Below are 25,701 nucleotides of genomic sequence, written 5' to 3'. Positions count from 1 at the left end.
CTCCAGGGCCATCAGCCATGCCACAACCACACCTGCTTCCACCGGTACGTTACTCCCCCTTGCCCTACCCCTTGCACCCTATTATAGATCCCCCTCTAACCATCCGGCTCTCCCACCACCACTAGGCTCATCCAGGAGGACTTGGCACCATTTCATTCTGGGATTTCCAGAGATCTAATGAAAAACATCATCAGCCGCAAATTGGGCACACATTATCAGGTTATAAAGCATCGCCTGTACCGCGAGGAGGACTGTATGTTCTCAGCCCGGTAAGTACTAAGAGAGTACCTGATACCGGCTACCGTTGTGGACATGTGTTCTGCTGAGAGTCTTCTCTTACTCTATTACCTGTGGACGTGTGTTCTGCTGAGAGTCTTCTCTTACCCTATTACCTGTGGACGTGTGTTCTGCTGAGAGTCTTCTCTTACTCTATTACCTGTGGACGTGTGTTCTGCTGAGAGTCTTCTCTTACTCTATTACCTGTGGACGTGTTCTGCTCAGAGTCTTCTCTTACTCTATTACCTGTGGACGTGTGTTCTGCTGAGAGTCTTCTCTTACTCTATTACCTGTGGACGTGTGTTCTGCTGAGAGTCTTCTCTTACTCTATTACCTGTGGACGTGTGTTCTGCTGAGAGTCTTCTCTTACCCTATTACCTGTGGAGGAGTCTTTTCTGTCTGTATTACCTGTAGGACCATGGGGATCAGTTTTGTTGCCCCTCTATAAAGACAATACATTATGGAGACTTCTAGGCCATTTCTGAAGAAGGATATGCAGAGTATCTCTCTGACCCCATCTGTGCTGCAGCATATCACTCATTATACCTCCTCCTCCTCCCCGTGTACCCCATCTGTGCTGCAGCATATCACTCATTATACCTCCTCCTCCCCATGTACCCCATCTGTGCTGCAGCATATCACTCATTATACCTCCTCCTCCTCCTCGCTGTGTACCCCATCTGTGCTGCAGCATATCACTCATTATACCTCCTCCTCCCCATGTACCCATCTGTGCTGCAGCATATCACTCATTATACCCTCCTCCTCCTCTCGCTGTTGTACCCCATCTGTGCTGCAGCATATCACTCATTATACCTCCTCCTCCCTGTGTACCCCATCTGTGCTGCAGCATATCACTCATTATACCTCCTCCTCCTCCCCGTATACCCCATCTGTGCTGCAGCATATCACTCATTATACCTCCTCCTCCTCCCTGTGTACCCCATCTGTGCTGCAGCATATCACTCATACCTCCTCCTCCTCGCTGTGTACCCCATCTGTGCTGCAGCATATCACTCATTATACCTCCTCCTCCTCCCTGTGTACCCCATCTATGCTGCAGCATATCACTCATTATACCTCCTCCTCCTCCCTGTGTACCCCATCTGTGCTGCAGCATATCACTCATTATACCTCCTCCTCGCTGTGTACCCCATCTGTGCTGCAGCATATCACTCATTATACCTCCTCCTCCCCGTGTACCCCACCTGTGCTGCAGCATATCACTCATTATACCTCCTCCTCCTCGCTGTGTACCCCATCTGTGCTGCAGCATATCACTCATTATACCTCCTCCTCCTCCCTGTGTACCCCATCTGTGCTGCAGCATATCACTCATTATACCTCCTCCTCCCTGTGTACCACATCTGTGCTGCAGCATATCACTCATTATACCTCCTCCTCGCTGTGTACCCCATCTGTGCTGCAGCATATCACTCATTATACCTCCTCCCCGTGTACCACATCTGTGCTGCAGCATATCACTCATTATACCTCCTCCTCCCTGTGTACCACATCTGTGCTGCAGCATATCACTCATTATACCTCCTCCTCGCTGTGTTCCCCATCTGTGCTGCAGCATATCACTCATTATACATCCTCCTCCTCGCTGTGTACCCCATCTGTGCTGCAGCATATCACTCATTATACCTCCTCCTCCTCTCTGTGTACCCCATCTGTGCTGCAGCATATCACTCATTATACCTCCTCCTCCTCCTCGCTGTGTACCCCATCTGTGCTGCAGCATATCACTCATTATACCTCCTCCTCCCTGTGTACCCCATCTGTGCTGCAGCATATCACTCATTATACCTCCTCCTCCTCCCCATGTACCCCATCTGTGCTGCAGCATATCACTCATTATACCTCCTCCTCCTCCCCATGTACCCCATCTGTGCTGCAGCATATCACTCATTATACCTCCTCCTCCCCATGTACCCCATCTGTGCTGCAGCATATCACTCATTATACCTCCTCCTCCTCCCTGTGTACCCCATCTGTGCTGCAGCATATCACTCATTATACCTCCTCCTCCTCCCTGTGTACCCCATCTGTGCTGCAGCATATCACTCATTATACCTCCTCCTCCTCCCTGTGTACCCCATCTGTGCTGCAGCATATCACTCATTATACCTCCTCCCTGTGTACCCCATCTGTGCTGCAGCATATCACTCATTATACCTCCTCCTCCCCGTGTACCACATCTGTGCTGCAGCATATCACTCATTATACCTCCTCCTCCTCCTCGCTGTGTACCCCATCTGTGCTGCAGCATATCACTCATTATACCTCCTCCTCCCCCATGTACCCCATCTGTGCTGCAGCATATCACTCATTATACCTCCTCCTCCTCCCTGTGTACCCCATCTGTGCTGCAGCATATCACTCATTATACCTCCTCCTCCTCCCTGTGTACCCCATCTGTGCTGCAGCATATCACTCATTATACCTCCTCCTCCTCCCTGTGTACCCCATCTGTGCTGCAGCATATCACTCATTATACCTCCTCCCTGTGTACCCCATCTGTGCTGCAGCATATCACTCATTATACCTCCTCCTCCCCGTGTACCACATCTGTGCTGCAGCATATCACTCATTATACCTCCTCCTCCTCCTCGCTGTGTACCCCATCTGTGCTGCAGCATATCACTCATTATACCTCCTCCCTGTGTACCCCATCTGTGCTGCAGCATATCACTCATTATACCTCCTCCTCCTCGCTGTGTACCCCATCTGTGCTGCAGCATATCACTCATTATACCTCCTCCTCCCTGTGTACCCCATCTGTGCTGCAGCATATCACTCATTATACCCCATCCTCCCCGTGTACCCCATCTGTGCTGCAGCATATCACTCATTATACCTCCTCCTCCCTGTGTACCCCATCTGTGCTGCAGCATATCACTCATTATACCCCATCCTCCCCGTGTACCACATCTGTGCTGCAGCATATCACTCATTATACCTCCTCCTCCTCGCTGTGTACCCCATCTGTGCTGCAGCATATCACTCATTATACCTCCTCCTCCTCGCTGTGTACCCATCTGTGCTGCAGCATATCACTCATTATACCTCCTCCTCCTCGCTGTGTTCCCCATCTGTGCTGCAGCATATCACTCATTATACCTCCTCCTCCTCGCTGTGTTCCCCATCTGTGCTGCAGCATATCACTCATTATACCCCATCCTCCCCGTGTACCACATCTGTGCTGCAGCATATCACTCATTATACCTCCTCCTCGCTGTGTACCCCATCTGTGCTGCAGCATATCACTCATTATACCTCCTCCTCCTCCCTGTATACCCCATCTGTGCTGCAGCATATCACTCATTATACCTCCTCCTCCCCGTGTACCCCATCTGTGCTGCAGCATATCACTCATTATACCTCCTCCTCCTCGCTGTGTACCCCATCTGTGCTGCAGCATATCACTCATTATACCCCATCCTCCCCGTGTACCCCATCTGTGCTGCAGCATATCACTCATTATACCTCCTCCTCCCTGTGTACCCCATCTGTGCTGCAGCATATCACTCATTATACCTCCCCCTCCTCTCTGTGTACCCCATCTGTGCTGCAGCATATCACTCATTATACCTCCTCCTCCCTGTGTACCACATCTGTGCTGCAGCATATCACTCATTATACCTCCTCCTCCCTGTGTACCACATCTGTGCTGCAGCATATCACTCATTATACCTCCTCCTCCCCGTGTACCCCATCTATGCTGCAGCATATCACTCATTATACCCCATCCTCCCCGTGTACCACATCTGTGCTGCAGCATATCACTCATTATACCTCCTCCTCCTCGCTGTGTACCCCATCTGTGCTGCAGCATATCACTCATTATACCTCCTCCTCCCTGTGTACCCCATCTGTGCTGCAGCATATCACTCATTATACCTCCTCCTCCTCCCCGTGTACCACATCTGTGCTGCAGCATATCACTCATTATACCTCCTCCTCCTCGCTGTGTACCCCATCTGTGCTGCAGCATATCACTCATTATACCTCCTCCTCCCTGTGTACCCCATCTGTGCTGCAGCATATCACTCATTATACCTCCTCCTCCTCCCTGTGTACCACATCTGTGCTGCAGCATATCACTCATTATACGGTTCAGGGAAGAAAAAGAGTGCTGCACCTCACACCTATGGCTGATACTAGTACCTCTCGGCTGCATAAAAAACATCAGAATTCTGTATGTGAATTGATCAAGCCATACTGCCCCATGTACCGCGTGCAGGTATCTGATACACATGGGTCCCTACACTAAGTCCACACTGTGCCAGTCAGCGACCACCACCCCCGCAGGCGTGCACAGTCAGGGAAGGTAGGCCATGGAACGGCCCTGCAACCCCCATGCCACAGGACCAGACCCAAAAATGCCACACCAAAACCCAGCCAGCACCACCGGCGGAGGAAGCTGCCCCCAAACAGAACAAGTCTGGATAAGGTATTGCACTCACCATAGCTATCACAGATAGAATGGGACAGACAGGAGGGATAAAACCATGTGCACTCAGGTGTCTCCTGCTAATTGCGGTCATGTGGGTCTCACCAGGAGGAGTGCAAAACACGGAGAAAAGAGAGAAACAAAATACGGTTCAGGGTTTTGGTGTGGCATTTTTGGGACTGGTCCTGTGGCATGGGGGTTGCAGGGCCGTCCCATGGCCTCCCTTCCCTGACTGTGCACGCCTGCGGGGGTGGTGGTCACTGACCGGCACAGTGTGGACTTAGTGTAGGGACCCATGTGTATCAGATACCTGCACGAGGTACATGGGGCAGTGTGGCTTGATCAATTCACATACAGAATTCTGATGTTTTTTATGCAGCCGAGAGGTACTAGTATCAGCCATAGGTGTGAGGTGCAGCACTCTTTTTCTTCCCTGAACCATATCACTCATTATACCTCCTCCTCCTCCCTGTGTACCCCATCTGTGCTGCAGCATATCACTCATTATACCTCCTCCTCCTCGCTGTGTACCCAATCTGTGCTGCAGCATATCACTCATTATACCTCCTCCTCCTCCCATGTACCACATCTGTGCTGCAGCATATCACTCATTATACCTCCTCCTCTCTGTGTACCCCATCTGTGCTGCAGTATATCACTCATTATACCTCCTCCTCCTCGCTGTGTACCCCATCTGTGCTGCAGCATATCACTCATTATACCTCCTCCTCGCTGTGTACCCCATCTGTGCTGCAGCATATCACTCATTATACCTCCTCCTCCTCCTCGCTGTGTTCCCCATCTGTGCTGCAGCATATCACTCATTATACCTCCTCCTCCCTGTGTACCCATCTGTGCTGCAGCATATCACTCATTATACCCCATCCTCCCGTGTACCACATCTGTGCTGCAGCATATCACTCATTATACCTCCTCCTCCTCCCCATGTACCACATCTGTGCTGCAGCATATCACTCATTATACCTCCTCCTCCTCGCTGTGTACCCCATCTGTGCTGCAGCATATCACTCATTATACCTCCTCCTCCCCATGTACCCCATCTGTGCTGCAGCATATCACTCATTATACCTCCTCCTCCTCCTCGCTGTGTACCCCATCTGTGCTGCAGCATATCACTCATTATACCTCCTCCTCCTCCCCATGTACCACATCTGTGCTGCAGCATATCACTCATTATACCTCCTCCTCCCCATGTACCACATCTGTGCTGCAGCATATCACTCATTATACCTCCTCCTCCCCATGTACCCCATCTGTGCTGCAGCATATCACTCATTATACCTCCTCCTCCTCCCCATGTACCCCATCTGTGCTGCAGCATATCACTCATTATACCTCCTCCTCCTCCCCATGTACCCCATCTGTGCTGCAGCATATCACTCATTATACCTCCTCCTCCTCGCTGTGTACCCCATCTGTGCTGCAGCATATCACTCATTATACCTCCTCCTCCCCATGTACCCCATCTGTGCTGCAGCATATCACTCATTATACCTCCTCCTCCTCCTCGCTGTGTACCCCATCTGTGCTGCAGCATATCACTCATTATACCTCCTCCTCGCTGTGTACCCCATCTGTGCTGCAGCATATCACTCATTATACCTCCTCCTCCCCGTGTACCCCACCTGTGCTGCAGCATATCACTCATTATACCTCCTCCTCCTCGCTGTGTACCCCATCTGTGCTGCAGCATATCACTCATTATACCTCCTCCTCCTCCCTGTGTACCCCATCTGTGCTGCAGCATATCACTCATTATACCTCCTCCTCCCTGTGTACCACATCTGTGCTGCAGCATATCACTCATTATACCTCCTCCTCGCTGTGTACCCCATCTGTGCTGCAGCATATCACTCATTATACCTCCTCCCCGTGTACCACATCTGTGCTGCAGCATATCACTCATTATACCTCCTCCTCCCTGTGTACCACATCTGTGCTGCAGCATATCACTCATTATACCTCCTCCTCGCTGTGTTCCCCATCTGTGCTGCAGCATATCACTCATTATACATCCTCCTCCTCGCTGTGTACCCCATCTGTGCTGCAGCATATCACTCATTATACCTCCTCCTCCTCTCTGTGTACCCCATCTGTGCTGCAGCATATCACTCATTATACCTCCTCCTCCCCGTGTACCACATCTGTGCTGCAGCATATCACTCATTATACCTCCTCCTCCTCCTCGCTGTGTACCCCATCTGTGCTGCAGCATATCACTCATTATACCTCCTCCTCCCCATGTACCCCATCTGTGCTGCAGCATATCACTCATTATACCTCCTCCTCCTCCCTGTGTACCCCATCTGTGCTGCAGCATATCACTCATTATACCTCCTCCTCCTCCCTGTGTACCCCATCTGTGCTGCAGCATATCACTCATTATACCTCCTCCTCCTCCCTGTGTACCCCATCTGTGCTGCAGCATATCACTCATTATACCTCCTCCCTGTGTACCCCATCTGTGCTGCAGCATATCACTCATTATACCTCCTCCTCCCCGTGTACCACATCTGTGCTGCAGCATATCACTCATTATACCTCCTCCTCCTCCTCGCTGTGTACCCCATCTGTGCTGCAGCATATCACTCATTATACCTCCTCCTCCCCATGTACCCCATCTGTGCTGCAGCATATCACTCATTATACCTCCTCCTCCTCCCTGTGTACCCCATCTGTGCTGCAGCATATCACTCATTATACCTCCTCCTCCTCCCTGTGTACCCCATCTGTGCTGCAGCATATCACTCATTATACCTCCTCCTCCTCCCTGTGTACCCCATCTGTGCTGCAGCATATCACTCATTATACCTCCTCCCTGTGTACCCCATCTGTGCTGCAGCATATCACTCATTATACCTCCTCCTCCCCGTGTACCACATCTGTGCTGCAGCATATCACTCATTATACCTCCTCCTCCTCCTCGCTGTGTACCCCATCTGTGCTGCAGCATATCACTCATTATACCTCCTCCCTGTGTACCCCATCTGTGCTGCAGCATATCACTCATTATACCTCCTCCTCCTCGCTGTGTACCCCATCTGTGCTGCAGCATATCACTCATTATACCTCCTCCTCCCTGTGTACCCCATCTGTGCTGCAGCATATCACTCATTATACCCCATCCTCCCCGTGTACCCCATCTGTGCTGCAGCATATCACTCATTATACCTCCTCCTCCCTGTGTACCCCATCTGTGCTGCAGCATATCACTCATTATACCCCATCCTCCCCGTGTACCACATCTGTGCTGCAGCATATCACTCATTATACCTCCTCCTCCTCGCTGTGTACCCCATCTGTGCTGCAGCATATCACTCATTATACCTCCTCCTCCTCGCTGTGTTCCCCATCTGTGCTGCAGCATATCACTCATTATACCTCCTCCTCCTCGCTGTGTTCCCCATCTGTGCTGCAGCATATCACTCATTATACCCCATCCTCCCCGTGTACCACATCTGTGCTGCAGCATATCACTCATTATACCTCCTCCTCGCTGTGTACCCCATCTGTGCTGCAGCATATCACTCATTATACCTCCTCCTCCCCGTGTACCCCATCTGTGCTGCAGCATATCACTCATTATACCTCCTCCTCCTCGCTGTGTACCCCATCTGTGCTGCAGCATATCACTCATTATACCTCCTCCTCCTCCTCCTCGCTGTGTACCCCATCTGTGCTGCAGCATATCACTCATTATACCCCATCCTCCCCGTGTACCCCATCTGTGCTGCAGCATATCACTCATTATACCTCCTCCTCCCTGTGTACCCCATCTGTGCTGCAGCATATCACTCATTATACCCCATCCTCCCCGTGTACCCCATCTGTGCTGCAGCATATCACTCATTATACCTCCTCCTCCCTGTGTACCCCATCTGTGCTGCAGCATATCACTCATTATACCCCATCCTCCCCGTGTACCACATCTGTGCTGCAGCATATCACTCATTATACCTCCTCCTCCTCGCTGTGTACCCCATCTGTGCTGCAGCATATCACTCATTATACCTCCTCCTCCTCGCTGTGTTCCCCATCTGTGCTGCAGCATATCACTCATTATACCTCCCCCTCCTCTCTGTGTACCCCATCTGTGCTGCAGCATATCACTCATTATACCTCCTCCTCCCTGTGTACCACATCTGTGCTGCAGCATATCACTCATTATACCTCCTCCTCCCCGTGTACCCCATCTATGCTGCAGCATATCACTCATTATACCCCATCCTCCCCGTGTACCACATCTGTGCTGCAGCATATCACTCATTATACCTCCTCCTCCTCGCTGTGTACCCCATCTGTGCTGCAGCATATCACTCATTATACCTCCTCCTCCCTGTGTACCCCATCTGTGCTGCAGCATATCACTCATTATACCTCCTCCTCCTCCCCGTGTACCACATCTGTGCTGCAGCATATCACTCATTATACCTCCTCCTCCTCGCTGTGTACCCCATCTGTGCTGCAGCATATCACTCATTATACCTCCTCCTCCCTGTGTACCCCATCTGTGCTGCAGCATATCACTCATTATACCTCCTCCTCCTCCCTGTGTACCACATCTGTGCTGCAGCATATCACTCATTATACGGTTCAGGAAAGAAAAGAGTGCTGCACCTCACACCTATGGCTGATACTAGTACCTCTCGGCTGCATAAAAAACATCAGAATTCTGTATGTGAATTGATCAAGCCATACTGCCCCATGTACCGCGTGCAGGTATCTGATACACATGGGTCCCTACACTAAGTCCACACTGTGCCAGTCAGCGACCACCACCCCCGCAGGCGTGCACAGTCAGGGAAGGTAGGCCATGGAACGGCCCTGCAACCCCCATGCCACAGGACCAGACCCAAAAATGCCACACCAAAACCCAGCCAGCACCACCGGCGGAGGAAGCTGCCCCCAAACAGAACAAGTCTGGATAAGGTATTGCACTCACCATAGCTATCACAGATAGAATGGGACAGACAGGAGGGATAAAACCATGTGCACTCAGGTGTCTCCTGCTAATTGCGGTCATGTGGGTCTCACCAGGAGGAGTGCAAAACACGGAGAAAAGAGAGAAACAAAATACGGTTCAGGGTTTTGGTGTGGCATTTTTGGGACTGGTCCTGTGGCATGGGGGTTGCAGGGCCGTCCCATGGCCTCCCTTCCCTGACTGTGCACGCCTGCGGGGGTGGTGGTCACTGACCGGCACAGTGTGGACTTAGTGTAGGGACCCATGTGTATCAGATACCTGCACGAGGTACATGGGGCAGTGTGGCTTGATCAATTCACATACAGAATTCTGATGTTTTTTATGCAGCCGAGAGGTACTAGTATCAGCCATAGGTGTGAGGTGCAGCACTCTTTTTCTTCCCTGAACCATATCACTCATTATACCTCCTCCTCCTCCCTGTGTACCCCATCTGTGCTGCAGCATATCACTCATTATACCTCCTCCTCCTCGCTGTGTACCCAATCTGTGCTGCAGCATATCACTCATTATACCTCCTCCTCCTCCCCATGTACCACATCTGTGCTGCAGCATATCACTCATTATACCTCCTCCTCTCTGTGTACCCCATCTGTGCTGCAGTATATCACTCATTATACCTCCTCCTCCTCGCTGTGTACCCCATCTGTGCTGCAGCATATCACTCATTATACCTCCTCCTCGCTGTGTACCCCATCTGTGCTGCAGCATATCACTCATTATACCTCCTCCTCCTCCTCGCTGTGTTCCCCATCTGTGCTGCAGCATATCACTCATTATACCTCCTCCTCCCTGTGTACCCCATCTGTGCTGCAGCATATCACTCATTATACCCCATCCTCCCCGTGTACCACATCTGTGCTGCAGCATATCACTCATTATACCTCCTCCTCCTCCCCATGTACCACATCTGTGCTGCAGCATATCACTCATTATACCTCCTCCTCCTCGCTGTGTACCCCATCTGTGCTGCAGCATATCACTCATTATACCTCCTCCTCCCCATGTACCCCATCTGTGCTGCAGCATATCACTCATTATACCTCCTCCTCCTCCTCGCTGTGTACCCCATCTGTGCTGCAGCATATCACTCATTATACCTCCTCCTCCTCCCCATGTACCACATCTGTGCTGCAGCATATCACTCATTATACCTCCTCCTCCCCATGTACCACATCTGTGCTGCAGCATATCACTCATTATACCTCCTCCTCCCCATGTACCCCATCTTGTGCTGCAGCATATCACTCATTATACCTCTCCTCCTCCCCATGTACCCCATCTGTGCTGCAGCATATCACTCATTATACCTCCTCCTCCTCCCCATGTACCCCATCTGTGCTGCAGCATATCACTCATTATACCTCCTCCTCCTCGCTGTGTACCCCATCTGTGCTGCAGCATATCACTCATTATACCTCCTCCTCCCCATGTACCCCATTCTGTGCTGCAAGCATATCACTCATTATACCTCCTCCTCCTCCTCGCTGTGTACCCCATCTGTGCTGCAGCATATCACTCATATATACCTCCTCCTCCCCCTGTACCACATCTGTGCTGCAGCATATCACTCATTATACCTCCTCCTCCCCATGTACCACATCTGTGCTGCAGCATATCACTCATTATACCTCCTCCTCCCCATGTACCCCATCTGTGCTGCAGCATATCACTCATTATACCTCCTCCTCCTCCTCGCTGTGTACCCCATCTGTGCTGCAGCATATCACTCATTATGCGGTTCAGGGAAGAAACAGAGTGCTGCACCTCACACCTATGGCTGATACTAGTGCCGCTTGGCTAAATAAAAAACACATCAGAATTTTGTGTATGAATTGATCAAGCCATACTGCCCCATGTACCATCGTGCAGGTATCTGATACACATGGGTCCCTACACTAAGTCCACATCGTGCCAGTCAGTGGCCACCAACCCCGCAGGCGTGCACAGGGGCTTTTTGGGTCTGGTCCTGTGACATTGGGGTTGCAGGGCCGTTCCATGGCCTCCCTTCCTTGCACGTGCACGCTTTGCGGGGTTGGCGGTCGCTGACTGACACGGTGTGGAGTTAGCGTAGGGACCTGTGTGGACCAGAGGACCTGCGCGGTGGTACACGGGGCAATATGGCTTGATCAATTCATATACAGACACTCTGGTGTTGATTTTTAATATAGGCCTAGCGGCATTAGTATCAGCCATAGACGGGATGTGCAGCCGTTCCATTCTCTCCAGTTCGTATATCACTCATTATACCTCCTCCTCCCTGTGTACCCCATCTGTGCTGCAGCATATCACTCATTATACCTCCTCCTCCTCCTTGTGTACCCCATCTGTGCTGCAGCATATCACTCATTATACCTCCTCCTCGCTGTGTACCCCATCTGTGCTGCAGCATATCACTCATTATACCTCCTCCTCCCCGTGTACCACATCTGTGCTGCAGCATATCACTCATTATACCTCCTCCTCCTCCTCGCTGTGTACCCCATCTGTGCTGCAGCATATCACTCATTATACCTCCTCCTCCTCGCTGTGTACCACATCTGTGCTGCAGCATATCACTCATTATACCTCCTCCTCCTCGCTGTGTTCCCCATCTGTGCTGCAGCATATCACTCATTATACCTCCTCCTCCCCGTGTACCCCATCTGTGCTGCAGCATATCACTCATTATACCTCCTCCTCCTCCCTGTGTACCACATCTGTGCTGCAGCATATCACTCATTATACCTCCTCCTCCTCGCTGTGTTCCCCATCTGTGCTGCAGCATATCACTCATTATACCTCCTCCTCCTCCCCATGTACCCCATCTGTGCTGCAGCATATCACTCATTATACCTCCTCCTCGCTGTGTACCCCATCTGTGCTGCAGCATATCACTCATTATACCTCCTCCCTGTGTACCCCATCTGTGCTGCAGCATATCACTCATTATACCTCCTCCTCCCTGTGTACCCCATCTGTGCTGCAGCATATCACTCATTATGCGAGGAGGAGAAACAGCTGACCCGCACCACCACACAACAGTCCAATGCCTATGGATCTACGGACTTGAATTAGCAGGATACACCGTGATGCAAAACGGCTGGGTGCCGGGGGTGCAAGATGATGAAGGAGTAATACGCTGTGTGTAAGGTAGATAAAGACAGCACTCACCCGGTCTGTATCAGCTCAGTTAATTCCATGCACCGCTGGTGGCAGGGAGGGAGAGGTGAGGACGCGCACTGGGACGGCCGTTTCGGGGACACGCCCCCTTTGTCGACCAGGTATTGACGTCATGTGGTGGGAGGTGTGCTATATACACAGGTAACGTGCACGTGATCAATTAAGGAAAAAGATATGTGTTAAACAAATAACAAAGACATTTACACAAAAACACTGAGATCGTTACGCTCGTTAAGGCCGAGCGGACCCGTAGCGTTAAGTCGGGAGATCCAGAGGGACTCTTTTCTCAGAAGTGTCTGATGTTTGTCAGCTCCCTCCGGTACAGCATTAACTCTTTCTAGTCCAAGAAACTTCAGGTTCCTGGTGTCGCCGTGATGGACAGTTCGTACATGTTCTATAAGGCGTGGAACGCCTTTACCCGTCTTTACAGAGTAAGCATGTTCTTTAAACCTTACCCTTACGGCCTTAACGAGCGTAACGATCTCAGTGTTTTTGTGTAAATGTCTTTGTTATTTGTTTAACACATATCTTTTTCCTTAATTGATCACGTGCACGTTACCTGTGTATATAGCACACCTCCCACCACATGACGTCAATACCTGGTCGACAAAGGGGGCGTGTCCCCGAAACGGCCGTCCCAGTGCGCGTCCTCACCTCTCCCTCCCTGCCACCAGCGGTGCATGGAATTAACTGAGCTGATACAGACCGGGTGAGTGCTGTCTTTATCTACCTTACACATATCACTCATTATACCTCCTCCTCCTCCCCGTGTACCCCATCTGTGCTGCAGCATATCACTCATTATACCTCCTCCTCCTCCCCCTGTACCCCATCTGTGCTGCAGCATATCACTCATTATACCTCCTCCTCCCCGTGTACCCCATCTGTGCTGCAGCATATCACTCATTATACCTCCTCCTCCCTGTGTACCCCATCTGTGCTGCAGCATATCACTCATTATACCTCCTCCTCCTCCCCGTGTACCCCATCTGTGCTGCAGCATATCACTCATTATACCTCCTCCTCCCCGTGTACCCCATCTGTGCTGCAGCATATCACTCATTATACCTCCTCCTCCTCGCTGTGTTCCCCATCTGTGCTGCAGCATATCACTCATTATACCTCCTCCTCCCTGTGTACCCCATCTGTGCTGCAGCATATCACTCATTATACCTCCCCCTCCTCCTCGCTGTGTACCCCATCTGTGCTGCAGCATATCACTCATTATACCTCCTCCTCCTCCCTGTGTACCCCACCTGTGCTGCAGCATATCACTCATTATACCTCCCCCTCCTCCTCGCTGTGTACCCCATCTGTGCTGCAGCATATCACTCATTATACCTCCTCCTCCCTGTGTACCCCATCTGTGCTGCAGCATATCACTCATTATACCTCCTCCTCCTCCCCTGTGTACCCCATCTGTGCTGCAGCATATCACTCATTATACCTCCTCCTCCCGTGTACCCCATCTGTGCTGCGCATATCACTCATTATACCTCCTCTCCTCGCTGTGTTCCCCATCTGTGCTGCAGCATATCACTCATTATACCTCTCCTCCCTGTGTACCCCATCTGTGCTGCAGCATATCACTCATTATACCTCCCCCTCCTCCTCGCTGTGTACCCCATCTGTGCTGCAGCATATCACTCATTATACCTCCTCCTCCTCCCTGTGTACCCCACCTGTGCTGCAGCATATCACTCATTATACCTCCCCCTCCTCCTCGCTGTGTACCCCATCTGTGCTGCAGCATATCACTCATTATACCTCCTCCTCGCTGTGTACCCCATCTGTGCTGCAGCATATCACTCATTATACCTCCTCCTCCTCTGTGTACCCCATCTGTGCTGCAGCATATCACTCATTATACCTCCTCCTCCCTGTGTACCCCATCTGTGCTGCAGCATATCACTCATTATACCTCCTCCTCCCCATGTACCCCATCTGTGCTGCAGCATATCACTCATTATACCTCCTCCTCCCCATGTACCCCATCTGTGCTGCAGCATATCACTCATTATACCTCCTCCTCGCTGTGTACCCCATCTGTGCTGCAGCATATCACTCATTATACCTCCTCCTCCCTGTGTACCCCATCTGTGCTGCAGCATATCACTCATTATACCTCCTCCCTGTGTACCCCATCTGTGCTGCAGCATATCACTCATTATACCTCCACCTCCTCGCTGTGTACCCCATCTGTGCTGCAGCATATCACTCATTATACCTCCTCCTCCCTGTGTACCCCATCTGTGCTGCAGCATATCACTCATTATACCTCCTCCTCTTAGTTTAACCCTTCCTGTGCTGCAGCATGTAACTCATTATTCCATAACATTATTTGCCCCCCTAACCTGTAAACACTATTGTTGTATCTTCCCGTGTGTTACCTGTCATGTCTCCTGATCTAGCTGTAGTGGGGTGGAGCACTTCCTTCTAGAGCTCCTGCCAGACCTACCAGATATGGAGATGGTCATCAATGTCCGCGATTATCCTCAAGTTCCTCAGTGGATGGCGCCGGTGATCCCCATCTTCTCCTTCAGTAAGGTGAGTTATTCAGGGGAAAATCAGAGCCAAGGTGTGGTAAAGCAGAGATAGCGGGGGTTACTGGGAGACATGGGAGCCGACCGGTGGTAACTAGGAGACACAGGAGCTGACCTTGGGAAACTGTGAGCCTACCTGGGGGAACCGGGAGACATGGGAGCCGACCCGGGGGAGCCGGGAGAGACGGGAGCCGACCCGGGGGAACCGGGAGAGACGGGAGCCGACCCGGGGGAACCGGGAGAGACTGGAGCCGACCCGGGGGAGCCGGGAGAGACGGGAGCCGACCCGGGGGAGCCGGGAGAGACGGGAGCCGAGCCGGGGGAGCCGGGAGAGACGGGAGCCGAGCCGGGGGAGCCGGGAGAGACGGGAGCCGACCCGGGGGAACCGGGAGAGACGGGAGCCGACCCGGGGGAACCGGGAGAGACGGGAGCCGACCCGGGAGAGACGGGAGCCGACCCGGGGGAACCGGGAGAGACGGGAGCCGACCCGGGGGAACCGGGAGAGACGGGAGCCGACCCGGGGGAACCGGGAGAGACGGGAGCCGACCCGGGGGAACCGGGAGAGACAAGAAGCGACTTGGAAGAGCTGAGAGACACAGGAGGTAACAGGAGATTACGCAGGGGGGAACCAGAAAAGACTGCAGCCAACATGGGAGAACCAGGAGAGACAGGAGGCGACAAAAGAGGGGAGCGATACGGGAGAGAAGTGAGGCAACACAGGTGGGAACTGGGAGTCGGCTCGAGAGTTGACATAGTAAAACTTGAAGTGGGGGAGGGTCAGGAGATGGTGCGGCAGGGTGGGGAGAAGTGGGAGCTGGTGTGGTAGAAGAGACAGAGATGGGAACTGGCGCGGCAGGGTGGAGCTGGGGCAGCGAGAGGCGGGAGCTGGCGCATCAGGGCAGAGAGAGGTGGGAGCTGGTGTGGTAGAGGAGACAGACGGGAACTGGCGCGGCAGGGTGGAGCAGGAGCTGGGGCGGCGAGAGGCGGGAGCTGGGGCATCAGGGCAGAGAGAGGAGGGAGCTGGGGCATCAGGGCAGAGAGAGGAGGGAGCTGGGGCATCAGGGCAGAGAGAGGAGGGAGCTGGGGCATCAGGGCAGAGAGAGGAGGGAGCTGGGGCATCAGGGAGGGGAGAGGCGGGAGCTGGCGCATCAGGGCAGAGAGAGGAGGGAGCTGGCGCATCAGGGCAGAGAGAGGAGGGAGCTGGGGCATCAGGGCAGAGAGAGGAGGGAGCTGGGGCATCAGGGCGGGGAGAGGCGGGAGCTGGCATGGCAGAGTAGACAGAGGTGGGAGCTGGCGCGGCAGGGGGGGAGAGGCAGGAGCTGGCATGGCAGAGTAGACAGAGGCCAGCATAGGACAGCCACTCACTGCTCTGTTATTTCCTGCAGACCTCAGATTACCGGGACATCATGTACCCTGCCTGGACGTTCTGGGAGGGGGGTCCTGCTGTTTGGCCCATCTACCCCACAGGACTTGGCCGCTGGGATCTGATGAGAGAGGACCTGGCACGGTGAGTGTGGGTGATGGGGGGGGGCATCATGTCCTCTGTGCCGTCTGACCGTGCCTCCCCTTGTTGTGATTGTTAGGGCTGCTGACCTCTGGCCATGGGAGAAGAAGATATCTAAGGGGTACTTCAGGGGGTCCCGGTAAGTGGCAGTATACAGGGGCACTTGCTTCTGCCCCGTTCACCTAGACATGTTTTGTCAAGATTTAGCTCTTGTCCCACCATGCTTATCCAGGTCCCCCCCCCCCCCCCGTGCCTTCCAGTTGGCCATCGGCCACCATATCTCGGCCCCCATCACTCCCCTTGCACTGTATATATCTGAAGCCTCCTCTCCCCCCCCCCAAAGCTTCTTTCTTGAACTTTGCCAACAGTTTTTCTCCCCCATAGAACGAGTCCTGAGCGGGACCCCCTGATCCTGCTGTCCCGTGACAACCCTGAGCTAGTGGATGCAGAATACACAAAGAACCAGGCCTGGAGGTCTGAGAAGGTAAAGGCCACTGACGAGAGGACATGATTCCTGTGCGTTGTTCACCCAAGGCCCTGCCCATATCAGGGCCCCACACATTGTGTGGCCCCGCCCCGATATTGTCCATTTCTGTTCCTTTTATGTCACTCACCGATTCCTCCTCTATTATAGGACACCCTGGGGCGACCACCAGCCAAAGAGGTCCCACTGGTGGATCACTGCGCATTCAAGTACGGCCGCCCTCCTGTCCATCTCATTGTTCTCCGTATGTCCTCCTCTTACCTGTGCTGTGTATCCTCCTCCTCCCCTATATACAGTGGGGAAAAAAAGTATTTAGTCAATTACAGACGCCTCTCATCTTTTTAAGTGGTGGAACTTGCACTATTGGTGACTGACACCATATAGAGACCTCAACTATGGGAGTTAAAATAAGAAAACAAATCCAGAAAATCACATTGTCTGATTTTGTAAGAATTTATTTGCAAATTATGGTGGAAAATAAGTATTTGGCCACCTATAAACAATCAAGATTTCTGGCTCTCACAGACCTGTAACTTCTTCTTTAAGAGTCTCCTCTTTCCTCCACTCATTACCTGTAGTAATGGCACCTGTTTAAACTTGTTATCAGTATAAAAAGACACCTGTGCACACCCTCAAACAGTCAGACTCCAAACTCCACTATGGTGAAGACCAAAGAGCTGTCAAAGGACACCAGAAACAAAATTGTAGCCCTGCACCAGGCTGGGAAGACTGAATCTGCAATAGGCAACCGGCTTGGAGTGAAGAAATCAACTGTGGGAGCAATAATTAGAAAATGGAAGACATACAAGACCACTGATAGTCTCCCTCGATCTGGGGCTCCACTCAAAATCTCACCCTGTGGGGTCAAAATGATCACAAGAACGATGAGCGAAAATCCCAGAACCCCGCGGGGGGACCTAGTGGATGAACTGCAGAGAGCATGGACCTATGTAACAAAGCCTACCATCAGTAAGACACTACGCCAGTGCCAGGGACTCAGATCCTGCAGTGCCAGACGGGTCCCACTGCTTAAGCCACTACATGTCTGTCTGAAGTTTGCTAGAGAGCATTTGGATGATCCAGAAGAGTATTGGGAGAGTGTCCTATGGTCTGATGAAACCAAAGTGGAACTGTTTGGTAGAAACACAACTTGTCGTGTTTGGAGGAAAAAGAATACTGAGTTGCCTCCATCAAACACCATACCTACTGTAAAGCATGGGGGGGGAACATCATGCTTTGGGGCTGTTTCTCTGCAAAGGGGCCAGGACGACTGATCCGGGTACATGAAAGAATGAATGGGGCCATGTATCGTGAGATCGCGAGTGCAAACCTCCTTCCATCAGCACGGGCATTGAAGATGAAACGTGGCTGCTGGGTCTTTCAACATGACAATGATCCAAAGCACTCCGCCAGGGCAACGAAGTAGCGGCTTGGTAAGAAGCATTTCAAGGTTCTGGAGTGGCCTAGCCAGTCTCCAGATCTCAACCCTATAGAAAACCTTTGGAGGGAGGTGAAAGTCCGTGTTGCCAAGCGACAGCCCCAAAACATCACTGCTCTAGGGGAGATCTGCATGGAGGAATGGGCCAACAGACCAACAACAGTGTGTGCCAACCTTGTGAGAACTTACAGGAAACGTCTGACCTCTGTCATTGCCAACAAAGGAGATAGAACAAAGGATTGAGAGGAAATTTTGTTACTGACCAAATACTTATTTTCCACCATAATTTGCAAATAAATTCTTACAAAATCAGACAATGTGATTTTCTGGATTTGTTTTCTCATTTTGTCTCCCATAGATGAGGTTTAATATGGGGTCAATTACAGACACCTCTCATCTTTGTAAGTGGTGGAACTTGCACTATTGGGGACTGACTAAATACTTTTTTTCCCCACTGTACCTCTCCTCACCCCTGTATACTTCCTCCTCCTCTATATACCTCTCCTCACCCCTGTATCCCTCCTCCTCCTCCTCTATATACCTCTCCTCACCCCTGTATCCCTCCTCCTCCTCTATATACCTCTCCTCACCCCTGTATCCCTCCTCCTCCTCTATATACCTCTCCTCACCCCTGTATCCCTCCTCCTCCTCTATATACCTCTCCTCACCCCTGTATCCCTCCTCCTCCTCTATATACCTCTCCTCACCCCTGTATCCCTCCTCCTCCTCTATATACCTCTCCTCACCCCTGTATCCCTCCTCCTCCTCTATATACCTCTCCTCACCCCTGTATCCCTCCTCCTCCTCTATATACCTCTCCTCACCCCTGTATCCCTCCTCCTCCTCTATATACCTCTCCTCACCCCTGTATCCCTCCTCCTCCTCTATATACCTCTCCTCACCCCTGTATCCCTCCTCCTCCTCTATATACCTCTCCTCACCCCTGTATCCCTCCTCCTCCTCTATATACCTCTCCTCACCCCTGTATCCCTCCTCCTCTATATACCTCTCCTCGCCCCTGTATCCCTCCTCCTCCTCTATATACCTCTCCTCGCCCATGTATCCCTCCTCCTCCTCTATATACCTCTCCTCACCCCTGTATCCCTCCTCCTCCTCTATATACCTCTCCTCACCCCTGTATCCCTCCTCCTTCTCTATATACCTCTCCTCACCCCTGTATCCCTCCTCCTCCTCTATATACCTCTCCTCGCCCATGTATCCCTCCTCCTCCTCTATATACCTCTCCTCGCCCATGTATCCCTCCTCCTCCTCTATATACCTCTCCTCACCCCTGTATCCCTCCTCCTCTATATACCTCTCCTCGCCCCTGTATCCCTCCTCCTCCTCTATATACCTCTCCTCACCCCTGTATCCCTCCTCCTCTATATACCTCTCCTCACCCCTGTATCCCTCCTCCTCCTCTATATACCTCTCCTCACCCCTGTATCCCTCCTCCTCCTCCTCTATATACCTCTCCTCACCCCTGTATCCCTCCTCCTCCACTATATTCCTCTCCTCACCCCTGTATCCCTCCTCCTCCTCTATATTCCTCTCCTCACCCCTGTATCCCTCCTCCTCCTCTATATACCTCTCCTCACCCCTGTATCCCTCCTCCTCCTCTATATACCTCTCCTCACCCCTGTATCCCTCCTCCTCCTCTATATACCTCTCCTCACCCCTGTATCCCTCCTCCTCTATATACCTCTCCTCACCCCTGTATCCCTCCTCCTCTATATACCTCTCCTCACCCCTGTATCCCTCCTCCTCCTCTATATACCTCTCCTCACCCCTGTATCCCTCCTCCTCCTCTATATACCTCTCCTCACCCCTGTATCCCTCCTCCTCTATATACCTCTCCTCACCCCTGTATCCTTCCTCCTCCTCTATATACCTCTCCTCACCCCTGTATCCCTCCTCCTCTATATACCTCTCCTCACCCCTGTATCCCTCCTCCTCCACTATATTCCTCTCCTCACCCCTGTATCCCTCCTCCTCCTCCTCTATATACCTCTCCTCACCCCTGTATCCCTCCTCCTCCTCTATATACCTCTCCTCACCCCTGTATCCCTCCTCCTCTATATACCTCTCCTCACCCCTGTATCCCTCCTCCTCCTCTATATACCTCTCCTCACCCCTGTATCCCTCCTCCTCCTCTATATACCTCTCCTCACCCCTGTATCCCTCCTCCTCCTCTATATACCTCTCCTCGCCCCTGTATACCTCTGCTCACCTCCTCCTTCTCCCCCGCAGGTACCTGTTTAATTTCCGTGGTGTAGCGGCCAGTTTCCGGCTGAAGCATCTCTTCCTGTGCGGCTCCCTGGTCTTCCATGTTGGTGAGGAGTGGCAGGAATTCTTCTACCATCGTCTGGAGCCCTGGGTGCACTACATCCCTGTGCGGCAGGACCTGTCCGACCTTCGGTAACCTCCTCTCCTGTCTGATCACTATACATATATACCCTGCACCACTGCTGATCACTATTTAGTAGTGTTAGTAATCGTAATCTATGAGACTGTGGTCCCAGCTCTCTTCAGGTCAGTGACCAGGTCCTCCTGTTTAGTTCTGAGCTGATTCCTCACCTTCCTGAATCCTCCTTTCCCCTATGAGGTGAGATCCTGTATGGAGCCCCAGACTGAGGAAGACTGACAGTCATCTTGTGTTTCTTCCACTCTCTAATAATTGCACCAAGAGTTGTTACAGTCTCACCAAGCTGCTGCCTATTGTCCTGTAGCCCATCCCAGCCTTGTGCAGGTCTACAGTGTTGTCCCTGGTGTCCTTAGACAGGTCTTTGGTCTTGGCCATGGTGGAGAGGTTGGAGTGTGATGAATGTGAGGACAGGTGATTATTATACAGGCAGAGAGATGACACAGGTGCAGCTAATCCAGGTAATGAGGGCAGAGGGGGAGGAGCTTCTTATAGAGACACTGACAGGCAGATGTCCTGCTGATCGGTCGGCGACCAAATTCTTATTTCATGGAATAAAATGGTGAATATTTATAAATCCTACAATGTGATTATCTGGAATGTTCTATAGATTCTGTCAGGTGAGGTTACCGACCAGAAATATTACCCCCCCCCCCCCCCCTCCATTCTGTGTAGGTATATAGCAGTGTATTATATACTTATTATCCCCCTCCTTTATGAGTGTGTATATATATCTCCATTCTGTGTAGGTATACAGCAGTGTATTATATACTTATTATCCTCCTGTATGAGTATGTATATATCTCTCCCCTCTATGTAGGTATACAGCAGTGTATTATATACTTATTATCCTCTTCCTGTATGAGTGTGTATATATCCCCATTCTGTGTAGGTATACAGCAGTGTATTATATACTTATTATCCTCTTCCTGTATGAGTGTGTATATATCCCCATTCTGTGTAGGTATACAGCAGTGTATTATATACTTATTATCCTCCTGTATGAGTGTGTATATATCTCCATTCTGTGTAGGTATACAGCAGTGTATTATATACTTATTATCCTCCTCCTGTATGAGTGTGTATATATCCCCCATTCTGTGTAGGTATACAGCAGTGTGTTATATACTTATTATCCCCCCTGTATGAGTGTGTATATATCTCCCCATTCTGTGTAGGTATACAGCAGTGTATTATATACTTATTATCCCCACTGTGTACTCTGTACAAATGAGTGCAGCACATATGTGTACGTGTCTCTCTCGCCCCCCAACCCCTCCCCCCCCCCCCCCCCCCCCCCCCCCCCCCCCCCCCCCCCCCCCCAGACCTTGTTTTCTCGCTCCTCCTCCCCCGCAGACCTCGGCGTCTCGCTCCTCCTCCCCCGCAGGACTTTGCTTCTCGCTCCTCCTCCCCCGCAGGACTCTGCTTCTCGCTCCTCCTCCCCCGCAGGACTCTGCTTCTCGCTCCTCCTCCCCCGCAGGACTCTGCTTCTCGCTCCTCCTCCCCCGCAGGACTCTGCTTCTCGCTCCTCCTCCCCCGCAGGACTCTGCTTCTCGCTCCTCCTCCCCCGCAGGACTCTGCTTCTCGCTCCTCCTCCCCCGCAGGCCTCTGCTTCTCGCTCCTCCTCCCCCGCAGGACTCTGCTTCTCGCTCCTCCTCCCCCGCAGGACTCTGCTTCTCGCTCCTCCTCCCCCGCAGGACTCTGCTTCTCGCTCCTCCTCCCCCGCAGGACTCTGCTTCTCGCTCCTCCTCCCCCGCAGGACTCTGCTTCTCGCTCCTCCTCCCCCGCAGGACTCTGCTTCTCGCTCCTCCTCCCCCGCAGGACTCTGCTTCTCGCTCCTCCTCCCCCGCAGGCCTCTGCTTCTCGCTCCTCCTCCCCCGCATGCCTCTGCTTCTCGCTCCTCCTCCCCCGCATGCCTCTGCTTCTCGCTCCTCCTCCCCCGCAGGACTCGGTTTCTCGCTCCTCCACCCCCGCAGGACTCGGTTTCTCGCTCCTCCACCCCCGCAGGCTTCATTTGTCTCCTGTTTGTTGCAGGGAACTGCTGGAATTTGTGAAGGCTAATGATGTGGAGGCACGCAGGATAGCGGAGAGGTAGGAGCCCCCTATATGAATCTCGCACGTGGTCCCCGCCGACTGTAATAATAACGTTGCTCTCTATGTCCAGAGGGCAGCAGTTCATCAGCGAGCACCTGCAGATGGAGGACGTTTCTTGGTACTGGCGCTCGCTACTCACCCAATACGCCCATCTACTCACATATCGGGTCAAGCAGAGGAAGGGCTACCAGGAAGTGAGTATGAAGGCTGGACACAGTGAACTCTGACCTCTCCTGGTCATCACCTGATCAGACCTAATGACATCAGCCTGCCAACTGTGGGGGAGGGGCGGCCCGTTGTCCACCCTCTGAGAGTCCACCACTGGTCACAGACTTTCTTGGAGGCTATGATACGTCTTCGGAATCATTCACCAGGCTGACGTGAGACCATAAAACACAAAGACAGACTCCTCTCCTTCCAGCAGTGGGCGGAGCATCACTAAAAGAGGCGGATCCTCATACTTAAATGCTGTGTACATGTGAGCTGATGGCTCCTTACATCTACTGTCTGTGCTCAGCAGCCATGTCAGACCAAGGAATAGGTTTTGTACATTAAAATTTTCATATAAACGTCTGAAATTTATTTTCTTTATGGAGATTGGAGAGGCCCAGGGTGTGCGGTCAAGGAGGGGAGGGGCCAGGAGGATGCTACAAGGGAGTGAAGAGGTGGCTATAGGGGTAGCAGAGGAGTGAGAGAGAAGGCTACGTAGGAGGGGGGAGTGAGGAGAGGCCACTGGGGGAGGGGAGTGAGGAGGAGGCTACTGGGGGAGGGGAGCAAGGAGGAGGCTACTGGGGGAGGGGAGCGAGGAGGAGGCTACTGGGGGAGGGGAGCGAGGAGGAGGCTACTGGGGGAGGGGAGCGAGGAGGAGGCTACTGGGGGAGGGGAGCGAGGAGGAGGCTACTGGGGGAGGGGAGTGAGGAGGAGGCCACTAAGGGAGGGTAGGGTGGCAGGGCAGGACACTACTGCGCGTGAGGGAGTAAAGAGGGCACTACTGTGGGGGAGAACCTGAAGAAGAACTGATGATAGGGTAAGGGAGTAAGGCTGCATTCACACGTTCTGTGAGAGGAGGACACTACAGCAGGGGAGGGAATGAAGAGGGCCCCGCTGCGGTGGAGGGAATGAAGAGGGCCCCGCTGCGGGGGAGGGAATGAAGAGGGCCCCGCTGCGGGGGAGGGAATGAAGAGGGCCCCGCTGCGGGGGAGGGAATGAAGAGGGCCCCACTGCCGAGGAGGGGAGGGGACAGCACTGGCTGCAGATGCAGATGCAGAGACAGATGGCGCAGCAGGGACTTCTGACAACGGGAATGAGGAGTCTCCGGGACCGATGCGGGGGCAGCTACTAACGGCCATAACAACCTATAAAGCTTCCCTCACAGGTATGCTAGAGGAAGTCAGGGCAGACATTGGACTCCTGCGGGCGGACTTGCACAATCTCAGAAACAGGGTCTGCCTATTACTGCTGCCTATCCAGGGGCGGCCTCGATATGTATGGTGGACTTTAGAATATCTAACGTAGGGTTTAGGATAGTATTAGTTACCCCCCTCCAGATGTATACAGGCATTATTATTGTCCTGGAGGCAAAATATATTTTTGCCACACGCTGATGGGCAACCCACTTCTGGTACTACAAGTCATTGCTATCTCGTACCTGACCAGATTAATGTCTGACCACTCTCCAGTACTACCCAGTACAGGTACACCACAGGCCGGGGCGTGGGAAGCTGAACCGCCTCTTCTCTCCCAGAATCACTGTATACCAGATCAGCTGCAGGGTGGTTCTATATTAACCAGCCTCATAGGAATAAACTCTGATAGTGACCACGAGGACTGGCCGGGAGATGATGGGAGCTGAGAGGCTGCACCTCCACTTATATTTCTATAAGCTTTTTCCTGTAATATCTTCTTTTCTAAACGGCATCGGAATTGGGCAACCAATCCAATAAGCTTTTAGCATATTTAATACACCAAAATTCCCAGTCCTCAGCCAGTTTGAAGATCCAAGATTCTCAGGGGACGTTCTTAGAGGCTAACCAGGGTGTAGCGAAAAGATTCACCCAATTTTACGTGACTTTGTCTACTACAGCGGACATTAATGAATACCTAGCGGTTATCACTTCTCCCTATTTGTCTGCTGAGAGTCGATCTCTCCTGGAGCCGCTATTACCTGTGAGAAGGTTCGGAGGCTATATGTGACTTGGCTAAGGGTAAGGCACCTGGTCCTGACAGACTCCCAATAGAGATCTGTGCCAGGTAAGTGGACCTATTGGCCCCTGCGCAACTATCTTCATGTCACGCTGCCTTGGGCCAGGGACAACTTCCT

The 25,701-nt window shown here is 52.3% G+C and overlaps 1 protein-coding gene across 1 annotated transcript in view; it reads left to right on the top strand.

The window, feature by feature from the left end:
* POGLUT1 (protein O-glucosyltransferase 1) overlaps positions 1–23,950 on the top strand; it is a 41,007-nt gene extending 17,057 nt beyond the window's left edge. The window contains exons 2-11 of the mRNA XM_069944592.1: positions 1–44; positions 126–269; positions 15,308–15,443; positions 16,825–16,946; positions 17,023–17,082; positions 17,328–17,427; positions 17,578–17,636; positions 21,116–21,283; positions 23,322–23,378; positions 23,452–23,950. The exon at positions 1–44 is cut by the window's left edge and continues 41 nt beyond it. Coding sequence (XP_069800693.1) covers positions 1–44; positions 126–269; positions 15,308–15,443; positions 16,825–16,946; positions 17,023–17,082; positions 17,328–17,427; positions 17,578–17,636; positions 21,116–21,283; positions 23,322–23,378; positions 23,452–23,608 — 1,047 coding nt within the window. The 3' untranslated portion in view covers positions 23,609–23,950. The remainder of the gene's footprint in view (positions 45–125; positions 270–15,307; positions 15,444–16,824; positions 16,947–17,022; positions 17,083–17,327; positions 17,428–17,577; positions 17,637–21,115; positions 21,284–23,321; positions 23,379–23,451) is intronic.
* The last annotated feature ends 1,751 nt before the right edge of the window (positions 23,951–25,701 follow it).

Source organism: Dendropsophus ebraccatus, chromosome 11, assembly GCF_027789765.1.
Source record: "Dendropsophus ebraccatus isolate aDenEbr1 chromosome 11, aDenEbr1.pat, whole genome shotgun sequence".
NCBI classification, from domain to species: Eukaryota; Metazoa; Chordata; class Amphibia; order Anura; family Hylidae; genus Dendropsophus; species Dendropsophus ebraccatus.
The sequence above is the reverse complement of the archived record's forward strand: the minus strand, read 5'-3'. Positions and strand labels throughout refer to the sequence as shown.